The sequence below is a fragment of the Scyliorhinus canicula genome, chromosome 20 (genome assembly GCF_902713615.1).
Source record: "Scyliorhinus canicula chromosome 20, sScyCan1.1, whole genome shotgun sequence".
NCBI classification, from domain to species: Eukaryota; Metazoa; Chordata; class Chondrichthyes; order Carcharhiniformes; family Scyliorhinidae; genus Scyliorhinus; species Scyliorhinus canicula.
Window position 1 is genome coordinate 80,910,618 of NC_052165.1, and position 12,105 is coordinate 80,922,722.

A 12,105-nucleotide genomic window follows, 5' to 3' on the forward strand; every position below is an offset into this window, starting at 1 on the left:
CTAATCCCATACACTTTAATTTTATACACTAATCTCTTACGGGTGCCTTTGTCAGAAACCTGCTGAAAGGCCAAATAAACCACATCCGGTGGCTCCCCTTCATTAACTCTGCGAGTTACATCCTCGAAGAATTGCAGCAAATTGGGCAAGCATGATTTCCATTTCATAAATCCATCCCGTCTCTCTCCAATCCCGCCACTGTTTTCCAAGTGCTCTGCTATAAAATTCTTAATAATGAAATTTCACTGCCAAAATACGGCTTATTGGTCTATAATTGCCTGTTTCCTCTCTACCTCACTTTTTAAATAATGGGGTATATTACCCACCCTCCAATCTGTAGGAACTGTTTTGGAGTTTATAGAATCTTGGAAGGTGACAACCAATGCATTATCAGACCCTGGGGATTGTTGGCCTTCAATCCCATCAATTTCCCCAATACTGTTTCTCTACTGATACAGATTTCCTTTAGTTCCTCACTCTCACTAAGCCCTGTGTTTTCGGAATGTTATCGATGTCCTCCTTTTGTGAAGAAAGAACCGAAGTATGTATTTAGTTGGTCAGTCATTTTTGTTCCCCATTATAAAATCCCTTTTCTTACTGTATTTGTCTTCAATCTTTTTCTCTTCACATACCCATAGAAACGAGTCATTTTTATGTGCCCTGCAAGTTTACACTCGTACTCTATTTTCCCCTTAATTGATTCCTTTGTCCTCCTTTTCTGAATTCTAAACTGCTCCCAACCCTCGGGTCTATTATTTTTCTTGGTCAATTTGTATGCTTCTTCTTTGGATCTAATACTATCTCTAATTTCCCTTGTAAACTATGGTTTGGTGCCTTTCCTGTTTTACTTTTGTACCAGACAGAAATAAACAATTATTTCAGTTCATCCACACGCTCCTTGAATGTTCGCAATTACCTATCTACTGTCAACCCTTTAAGTAACATTTCCCAATCATCATAGCTAACTCGCATCTCATCATCGTAGTGTTTATTTAGATTCAGGACCCAAGAGATTTACCAGGGTGTTGCCTGGTATGGAGGGCATTAGCTGTGAGGAGCGGTTGAATAAACTTGGTTTGTTCTCACTGGAACAACAGCGGTTGAGAGGTCTACAAAATTATGAGGGGCATAGACAGAATGGATAGTCAGAGGCTTTTCCAGGTAGAGGGGTCAATTACTGGGGGGGGGGGGCATAGATTTAAGGTGCGAGGGGCAAGGTTTAGAGGAGATGTATAAGGCAAGTTTTTTTTACACAGAGGGTAGTGGGTACCTGGAACTCGCTGCCGGAGGAGGTGGTGGAAGCAGGGATGATAGTGACATTTAAGGGGCAACTTGACAAATACATGAATAGGATGGTAATAGAGGGATACGGACCCAGGAAGTGTAGAAGATTTTAGTTTAGACAGGCAGCATAGTTGGCACAGGCTTGGAGGGCCGAAGGGCCTGTTCCTGTGCTGTACTGTTCTTTGTTCTTTGTTCAAGCCTCAGAATCAACTTCGTCACATCTTGATGAAAATTCCTATCATATGGTCGCTCATCCCCAAGGAGTCTTGCACAACTAGATTGCTAATTATTCATTTCTCATACATCATACCCAGTCTCGGATGGTTCCTCGACACATTGACCCAGAAAACCATCCTGTATGCACTGCAGGAATTCCTTCTCTATGGTATTGTGACTTATTTGATTTGCTCAATCAAGTCACCCATATTTATAGATGCTGCTTTTTTGCATGTGTCTTTAATTTTCTGTTTAATGCCACTCCCAACGTCACACTGCAGTTTGGGGTCTATACATGACCCCACTACGGTTTTTGCTCCTTTCTGTTTCACAGCTCTACTCATACAGATTCCATTTTGTTGGAGCTAATATCAAGACTCCACTGCCCTTTCCTTTTTGTCTGTCCTTCCTAAATACTGAGTACCCTTGAATGTTCAATTCACATCCCTGGTCACCCTGCAGGCATGCCTCCGTAATCCCGACTATGTCATACCTGTTTACATCTATTTACGAGATCATCCAAATTTATTGAGAATGCTCTGTGCGCTAAGGCACAAAACCTTAAGACTTATCTTTTTGACATTTCTTGTCCCATTCCCACTATTTTTCACTCTGGCCCTGTTTGATTTTGGCCCTTAGTTTTTCTGCCATTCATTTTTCTTATACCCCTTTCTCCCTTTTATTTTGGCCTTAATTTCCCCTTCTCTAACTCCTTGCATGGATTCCCATCCCCTTGCCATTTTAGTTTCCGTCCCCAACTATTGTAGCAAATACTTCATAAATAATTAAGGAGAGCTCAACTTTAAATTTGCACCCATAAAATAGTGGCTGACAAATAAACCTTCGCCTCCTGTCTGTCTTTGTGGCAGCTCTGTCATTCACAGAAACAGATGGAACAGTGTGCGATTGTCAGAATCTTTTTTTCCTTTTTCATCTTAAACCCAGTATTGTGTTTCCTTTTTGTCTATCCAGCCATACCCAGAAGACCCTGCAGTCTACAAACCACTTTCTCAAGAAGAGCTACAGAGAATAAAAAATGAGAAGAAACAAAAGCAGAATGAGAGAAAACAGAAAATCTCCGAGAACCGCAAGCATCTGGCCAGCGTACGCGTTGTACAAAAGAACCTCGTTTTTGTGGTCGGTCTATCACAACGGCTAGCAGATCCAGAGGTGAGCGAAAAGAAAGACTTGGATTTCCATTGTGTCATTCCTCCATCTGTGTGGTGTTTACACATTCTCCCGTTTCTGCATGGGTTTCCTCCAGGTGCTCTGGCTTTCTCCCGCAATTGAAAGATATGAATGTTAGGTGGATTGGCCATGATAAATTGCCCCTTGGTGGTTAGCACAATTGCTTCACAACGCCAGGGTCTCGGATTCGATTCCTGGCTTGGGTCACAGTCTGTGCGGAGTCTGCAATGTCTCCCCATGTGTTTGTGGGTTTCCTCTGGGTGCCTACGGTTTCCTCCCACAGTCCAAAGATGTGCAGGTCAGGTGGATTGGCCATGCTAAATTGCCCTTAGTGTCCAAAATTGCCCTTAGTGTTGGGTGGGGTTACTGGGTTGTGGGAATAGGGTGGAGGTGTGGGCTTGGGTAGGGTGCTCTTTCCAAGAGCCGGTGCAAACCCCATGGGCCGAATGGTCTCCTTCTCCACTAACTTCATGTCTTTTTTTTAGAAATTTAGAATACCCAATTTTTGTTTTTATACAATTAAGGGACAATTTAGCATGACCAATCCACCTAACCTGCACATCTTTAGGTTGTGGGTATGAAACCCACGCAGACACGGGGAGAATGTGCAAACTCCACACGCACAGTGACCCAGGGACGGGATTCTAACCCGGGTCCTCAGCGCTTTCTCAAGAAGAGCTACAGAGTGGGCAGCAGTGCTAACTGAACTGTAAATTCTATGGTTACAGGGATAGAGTGGGGGTGGGGGCCAAGTAGGCTGCTCTTGAAGGGTCTGGGCATATTTGATTGGCCGAATGGCCTCCAGCACCGTAGGGGTTCTATTATTATATGGGATTCTTTGATCCATGACTTTTCAAGGCATCTCAAAGCACTTTACATTCCAACAACTATTGGTGAGGTTTATTCCCTGTTGTAATGTAGGAAATGGCAGAACCAGTTTGCTCACAGCAAGATCTTAAATAATGTGTCAATGATCAGTGAGATGTTGGTTGAGAATAAATTTTGGGCATGACACTGGGAAAACGACATTCTCCCTTTTGTCGCTTGAGGGCTAGATTTCATGTCTCAACGAAAAGACAGCACCATCATCAACTCCCTCGGGAGTATACCAAAGTGTCAACCTGGATTGTCTGGGATTTGTCCCAAGTCCCAGACAAGTCTGTCCCAAAGCTGATCCACAGCTGAGTGTTTTCTTGGCATCCTCACCTGATATCTCAAACAAGCCAGCAGTGGTAAAGGATCCCATATGTTTACTTGGAATTTCGTCCCTGCCTTTCGAGGGATGTATGGTAAAAGAGTGTCGTTTCACTTCCAACTTTACTTTTCTCCAAGCTCTGTCTAGGTTCTGTCATAATAATTTCTGACCATTTCACAGTGGTCCATATGTAGGAAGTTAATTCTGGCCACTAAGTCATTCAACATAAGCACCTTCTGGTGAGCATGGGGTTCTCTGAAGCAGACTGACCCACTCTTCATTTTGCTGTTTTAAAAATGTATTTGTTTTAAAGAACTACAACACTGAAATACAATGTTCTGAATTGCATCAACGTTGGGTGTGATATAAAGCTGTACAGAAGGGCTTAAACACATTGCAAACTTGTCTCTGCAAAGTGGGCTAAATGTCATGCTGTCTGAATTGCAGGCGCACTAACGTCAGGTGTTTAAACATGCCAGGTTTGTAGCTCAAGCTGCTAATTGGCAATTTTAATTATCTTTTTGAACGGATTTCAATTCAGTATCAGAAAATTTAATTCAAGCCTTTATGATTTGTAAAATAGTTACAATCCTGACTTGAAATGACATATCACACACCCTTTGAAGTGGTCTTTGGTTGCAAGTCAGGATTGTTTCTGTACTTGTAAAATTTAGCTAACATCAATTTTGAGTCGACCAACTTTAAAAAAAAAAAATGTATTTCCCAATGTCCAATATAGAATCACAGTATTGCTGTAACAAACAAATATTAATAGCTTAAATATTACTCAGTAGGCAACTAATGAATGAAGATACAAAAACAGTGGTCCCCATTGACGCAACCGAAAAACCCATGTCACTGTTAACCGATCTTTGTGGAGACTCGTAATTTTTTTTTAAGAAATTCAAAACTCCAGTTAGTAGTCATGTTTTAAGACCTTTACTCTACTCTAATAAAAGACTAAAAACACTATTGACTAAAGACAATCTTTTTAGCCAACTTGAACTACAGGGAATCTGTCCTCGCCACTTAACACAAAAAGCAGTCCGTTTCTTCTGCTTGACATAGCACCTGTTGTGGGTGATCTTCCTTAAATCTGTCTGTTTGATTGACTGAGAGTCTGTGCTCAGCAAGACCAGCTTTCCCTTCCTATGTGCCAAAGTGCACCTTACTTTCAATTAACCATAGATCATAGAATTTACAGTGCAGAAGGAGGCCATTCAGCCCATCGAGTCTGCACCGGCTCTTGGAACGAGTACCCTACCCAAGCCCACACCTCCACCCTATCCCCATAACCCAGCAACCGCACCCAACACTAAGGGAATTTTTGGACACTAAGGGCAAATTTATCATGGCCAATCCACCTAACCTGCACATCTTTGATGGCTTGTTATTTTGTCCAGGCAAATGTTGTCGGTGCTTGTATCTGCTTCTCCAAACGACTCTACATGTTGAATTGAAGGAGACTTTTTAAAAGATAACGGCCTTATGAAGTCCAGTGTTTGTACCACGTGGAATATGCTCAATCTTGGGTCATTCCGGGTTACTACCCGAGCTATAATCTTTATTGTTGTCACAAGTAGGCTGTTTAGTACACTGGGCTAAATCGCTGGCTTTGAAAGCAGGCCAGCAGCACGGTTCGATTCCCGTAACAGCCTCCCCGAACAGGCGCGCCGGAATGTGGCGACTAGAGGCTTTTCACAGTAACTTCATTGGTCTACTCGTGACAATAAGCGATTTTCATTTCATTTCATTAACACTGCAATGAAGTTACTGTGAAAATCCCCTCGTGGTCACACTCCTGCGCCTGTTTAGGTACACTGAGGGAGAATTCCGAATTTCCAATTCACCTGACCAGCAAGTTCTATCGGGATTTGTGGGAGGAAACTGGAGAACCCGGAGGAAACCCACGCAGACACGGGGAGAACGTGCGGACAGTGGCCCAAGTCGGGAATGGAACCCGGGTCCCAGGCGCTGTGAAGCAACAGTGTTAACCACTGCTTGGTATCATTAGAAATGACAGAAACCTTCAACTTGCCAATGCAATTAGTTTTATTATCGCTTCCTAAGCGTTAGGTTATTTTTTGTGTTTTTCTGAACTGATTCTTGCCTGGTGAAGCTTGTGCTGACTTTGAATTGAAGTAAGCCTTAATATAGGGGAGAAGAACATGACTAACGCTCTTTTTCTTTTTTCTTACCCAGGTTTTAAAACGGCCAGAATATTTTGGGAAGTTTGGTAAAATACATAAAGTTGTTATCAACAACAGCACGTCATATGCAGGTTCACAGGTAAGGTTTCACCAGTTAACGGGTTTCTTGTTGGTTCTAACCCCTCATTTGCTTGCTGTTTCTCTTGGTTGGCTGAGAGGAAAATGTACTGAAGGAGTAATAATGCCTTGTGCTGATCTTTAACACAGTAAAACATCTCATTGCCTCATTTATCAGGGCACAAGTTTATTTTTCTTATTTGTTGTCCCAAGACTGGTGATTCCCAATCGAGTTTCCAGGTTGCCTGCAAATTCTCTGGTTAACGTTCACTTTATAGTGAGTTATGTTTGGGAGACTGACAACGAACTATTTGCCTCAAAGGGGAAACCCAGCTTATGGGCCAAAACTTAAACAAAGGAGATATGGAAGCTCAATAACTAATTGGAGTCGACCAGCCTGGTTTGAATTCGAACACTGAACAGTTAACTATTCTGTGCTGCACTCCATGGCAATGCCTCTATCAATTGGTGTCTACTTATCAACCAATCAGCACATGCTTCTAATGTAGTATAAATTGTTTATTTTACTGTTGCTTTATCTTGTGAGCTGTCCTAATGAGTGTGAAACAAAAAGCTTTGATCACATGTCTTTTTTGTATTTGAGATGAAAGTTCCATCTCTAATCCCAAGGCATCAGTGCGAGGTAGCGGTTGAAGAAATAAGTAGTAAGTAGAATGTGGTAGCTGCTGGTCACACTGGCAAGAGAGTTGAAAAAATGTTTTCGGATTGGGAAGAAACGATTCTTGCAATTCTTTTATGCCCCTTGGTTGATTTTGGCATAAGATACAAGTTCAGCAGAATGACACCAGAGGAGAAAGTTTTAATTTATGAGAGCATCTTGCATCAATGTGGCTTGTATTCTTTTGAGTTTAGAAGAATTGAGAGGTGATAAAATTGATGTTTTAAAATGAGAAAGCGTTTGCTCAGGTCCAGGAGGAACCTTCTTTCTCTTTGGAGGAATCCAGAACATGATCTTAACAATTGTTTTTGAAAATCTTTTATTGGCTCCATGATCTTAAAATTAGAGCCAGGCCAGACAGGAGGGAAATTGGGGAGCACTTCATACGCAGGTAGTAGAAACTCGGAACTCCATCCCAAAAGCCTCTGGATGTTGTATCAATTGAAAGTAAGATTAATGTCAATAGGATTTTGTTCAGTGAGCGTATCGAGGGTTCTGTTACAAGGGCAAGTGGGGATGAGCTACAAACAAATCCTCCATTATTTGCTTGAGTTGCGAAATGGCCTGCCCTTATTCCTATGTTCATTTAAAAGAGGTCAAAAATGGTGAGTCAGCTGTTACAGTAGAAGGACTGGAGTTTGTTTACATTGGAGGCAGGCAATGGAGCACAGGTTGGTACAGGATGTAAATGTGTTGGGAGGCAGTTCAGTGGAGGTTTACTGGATAGATGCCTAGAATGAATAGGTTGCCTTATGAGGAAAGGTTAGACAAACTGGGCTTGTTTCCATTGGAGTTAAGAAGAGTCAGGGGTGACTGGATTAAAATATATAAGATCCTGAATGGTTTTGGCAAGGTGGATGTGAAAAATATGTTTTCTCTTGTGGATGAGTCTGCAACTTGAGAGCACTGTCCTAAAATTAGGGTTACCCTTTTCGGACAGAGATGAGGAGAATGTTTTCCCCTGCTGATTGTGCGACTTTGCAACACTTTACCTCAGAAGGCAGTGAAAGCAAGACCATTGATGTTTTTAAGGCAGAGGTGGATAGATCAAAGGAATCAAAGGTTATCGGGGTTTGATGGGAATGCGAAATTTGAAACACCAACAGATCAGCTATGATCTTATTGAATGGTGGTGCAGGCTCGCAGGTCCATATGGCCACTTGTATCGTATATTGACTGTTGGGTGGGATCACCTCCCAACAAGAATTGACGAGAGTGAAATTCATGTGATTTATGGCGTTGTATATCCGACTGTGGCAATGTGCCACAATTCGCTCCACAATATACATTCGTCAACTCCAATTCACAAGTTTAAAAATTTCCATTTAATTTTATGACCAAGAAGGCTTAATGTGAGAGTTATTCCAAACTGTTTTAGCTTCATGCCCAATTTAAAATTTTTAAAAATTTGTTGTGGGGAATGCAACTCTTAATCTGGAGATCTTGCAATCTCCAATTTGAAGGAAAGTGAGTTCTGGAATCGTGGCTGAAAGGATAGAGTAATATCTGTTAAATACATCTAATCAGAGAGGTACAGTATATTGATATTCATCATGGAGTTTGCCTCCTGCTTTCCTCGAGTAAATGAGGCTACAGTGACTGAGAACACTTCTAGCCATTCCATATATTAAACCTGGATGAGCAGATAGTGAAACTTGCAGGCTAAATGATGCTGCTTTGATATTATGTTGAGGGTGATGCGTAGAGAGCAGCTATGAACCTGTTGATCCTATCTATTACGGGCAACACGGTAGCATTGTGGATAGCACAATTGCTTCACAGCTCCAGGGTCCCATGGTCGATTCCCGGCTTGGGTCACTGTCTGTGCGGAGTCTGCACATTCTCCCTGTGTGTGCGTGGGTTTCCTCCGGGTGCTCCGGTTTCCTCCCACAGTCCAAAGATGTGCGAGTGAGGTGGATTGGCCATGATAAATTGCCCTTAGTGTCCACAATTGCCTTTAGTGCTGGATGGGGTTACTGGGTTATGTGGATAGGGTGGAGGTGTGGACCTTGGGTAGGGTGCTCTTTCCAAGAGCCGGTGCAGACTCGATGGGCCGAATGGCCTCCTGCACTGTAAATTCTATGGAAAAAAAACTAAAAATACTGAAATGTGTGCAGGATTAATGTGTCCAAGTCATGTCAGTTTCATTGGAGATCCATCATCATCGGCGGGGGGGCAAGATAAATCCTCCACCAATATCGAGTCTTTGCCAAGTAAGGTCCCAAGGGCAAAAGCCACAGCTGATAGGCGCATAGCAAACTTTCTCATCAGTATTAATGTTATAATGACCTGTTGATCTGTTTTCACGATGTTGATTGAGGGATTACATATAGGCCAGGGCACCCATGGGAACTCCCCTGCTCTTAAATGTGACTCGGCGCCTTGTCCATTCACCCAAGAATGCAGTCAGAGCACCAATTTAGTGGCCGAAAGATGCATATCGCAGTGACATTTAATTAGATTTTTTTTTTAAACGGAACGTGGTTTTTTAAAAAACTTGGCTGCAGACTGATAACATAGGCATGTGAAATTTCGCACAGGAAAGTGGTTCATTTTGGCAGGAAGAATGAGGAGAGCCAGTATGAACGGAATAGTGCAAATTCGAAGGATTTGGGGATGGGTGGCACGGTAGCACAGCGATTAGCACTGTTGCTTCACAGCGCCAGGTTCCCGGTTTAATTCCTGGCTTGGGTCACTGTCTGTGCGGAATTGCATGTTCTCCCCGTGTCTGCGTGGGTTTCCTCTGGGTGCTCCGGTTTCCTCCCACAAGCCCCGAAAAGACGTGCTTGTAAGCTAAATTGGACATTCTGAATTCTCCCTCTGTGTACCCGAACAGGTGCCGGAGTGCGGTGACTAGGGGATTTTCACAGTAACCTCATTGCAGTGTTAATGTAAGCCTACTTGTAACACTAATAACGATTGTTGTTGTAGATGTACACAAATATTAAAGGTAGCAGGATGAGCTGCAAATGTTTGAAAAAATCTGAGATCCTCGGCTTTCGTATCAGTACAAAAATAAGGAAGTTACATTAAACCTTTGGAAAACATTAGTTCGGCCTCAGCTGAAGTATTGTGTTAAATTTTGGGCACTACACTTTACGTCAGAATTGTACTGGAGGGACTTGCATTTTGCATAGAGTCTTAATATGATTGCGGTGGTCTCCTTTTCAGCAGAGGAGGTTGAGATTTGATTAATCATGAATGGTTTTGACCAAGTTAACAAGGAGAAACAGTATCAAATAACAGAAGCATCGGTAACCAATGAGATGGATTTAAGGTGATTGGCAAATAAACTAGTGGCGGTGAGAATTTATTTTGTGCGCAACCAGTTGTTATTTTCAAGAACGCACGAAATGAAGACGGATTCAGTCATAACTTTTGGAAAATTTGATGAATAGAGTCAGAGTCATAGATGTCATAGCATGGAATCAGGCCCCTTGGCCCAGCTTGTCAATGCCGTCCAGTTCCTATCACAAAGCTCGTCCCACTTGCCCGTATTTGGCCCATATCCCTCTATACCCACCCTGCACATGTAACTGTCTTAACTGTGTTGTAAAGGAAAAAAATTGTACCTGCCTCTATCACTGCCCCAGGCAACCTGTTCCAGATGCTCACCACTCTCTTTAAGGGAAAATATTTATTGGGCCATGGGGAAAGAACAGGGGAGTGGGATTCATTGGATGAATTTCCCAAAGGTGAGGCAGTCACATTGGGCCACCTCCTTATGTCATTTTGATTCTACCTTGTTTACCCTTTGTCATAAACTTCTGTTAGCAAGCATCCACTATTTTTTTTAGTCTCGCTGATTAAAATGTTGCTTCTCCTAGGGTCCCAGTGCTAGTGCTTATGTAACCTACATACGGTCTGAAGACGCACTAAGAGCAATACAGTGTGTAAATAATGTGGTGGTGGATGGCAGGACACTTAAGGTAAGCGATTCCTTCATCTCACAGCTTGCGTCACTTGCATTCTCTTCGTATACAGCATGCTTTTTCCTGATCTCCAATTTTCCCTGTGAAGCCTAAAGCTGCCATGGTAGGGAGGGTTTTTCAGGGTAATTTTAAACTTCATGTCTGGGAATAAATCTGAGAAACGAAAATGAATTGAAACTAAGGTGGTGCAAGATGAAACCAAGTGTGTAAAATATTGTCTTTTCCTCCCTTGGTCAAGGAAGTAAGTTGTAAGCCCACAGTGATGTCAGCAGAATGTCATGTCTGCTTTCAGTTTCTGTTTGCACTGATTTTGATATCTGGCGAATGTTCGCGGAAGAACAACTTGCAGCAATACTACCGGATACTGAAATCCTGTACAAAAAAAACAGTCGCAGTGCGGTAGAAATTGTCACAAGAGTCTAGCATGTATAAGTCCTTGCAAATGTGTGAGCCATAAAATTACAGCGTCCTGTGAAAGCAGCCAGTTACAACTGTGGGTTTTTGAGAGCAGGAGGGGGGAATTTGGCCCTTGTCAGTGCCAACACTTTGTAAGAGCTGTGCAACCAGATCCACTCCCCTGCTCTTTCCCCATGTATCGCCCAAGTTTCTCCTTTTGAAGTATTTGTCCAGCTCCCCCTCAACAGTTGCTTTTGAATCTGTTTTCACCATTCTTAAAGGCAATGTATTCCTGATTTTGACAGTTAAGACAGTCCACAGGAAAGATGTGTAAAGTTGACTCCCCACTGCATTCTGCTGCTGACAGAAATAACCATCTGATTGGTATGCAAATAATTGACTAAAAGCATTGTGGCGCAAACAGAAACTGCTGTTGCCATCCCTTGATGAGAAATGCATCATGTTGTCTGAGTGAAGTAATCAGTTGCCTTGACAGTGACTGAGTCATGCCCTTCTGTCTGTTTGAGAATGATCAGAATTTGACATTCTTTTGGATTTGCAGGAATAGCTCTGTTAAATTAAAAAAAAAAACATTTTCTTGTCCCTTTGTTCCTCGGAGCATATAGCAAACATAAAGATTTTTGTATTGTCGTTGCATCGCAGTGAGACAACCAAATTATTAGTGAAGCTGGTTGACCTATTTCCAATGGGAAGTTGTGCACTGTCCAATATCGTTTGGAACTGCCGTACCCCTCTTGACGAGCTCTGACCCCAGAGCAGTTGGATATTTATTGATGAACTATTTATCCTTTCCTCAGACAAAGACAAATGGAAATCTAGACCCATCTATATTTTGTTGATTGTGTTTAAAGCTGGAATCCCAATGCTTCAGGGCATTTTAATGTTGTTACCCATGTTCTTTAGACTGGGAACGTTGGTAGCTGGGTC

The 12,105-nt window shown here is 42.4% G+C and overlaps 1 protein-coding gene across 10 annotated transcripts in view; it reads left to right on the forward strand.

Moving 5' to 3' along the window:
• cnot4b (CCR4-NOT transcription complex, subunit 4b) overlaps window positions 1–12,105 on the forward strand; it is a 116,394-nt gene that overhangs the window by 5,561 nt on the left and 98,728 nt on the right. For all 10 annotated transcript variants that reach the window (XM_038781021.1, XM_038781027.1, XM_038781019.1 and 7 more), the window contains exons 2-4: window positions 2,473–2,670; window positions 6,086–6,172; window positions 10,657–10,758. In XM_038781021.1, coding sequence (XP_038636949.1) covers window positions 2,473–2,670; window positions 6,086–6,172; window positions 10,657–10,758 — 387 coding nt within the window. The remainder of the gene's footprint in view (window positions 1–2,472; window positions 2,671–6,085; window positions 6,173–10,656; window positions 10,759–12,105) is intronic.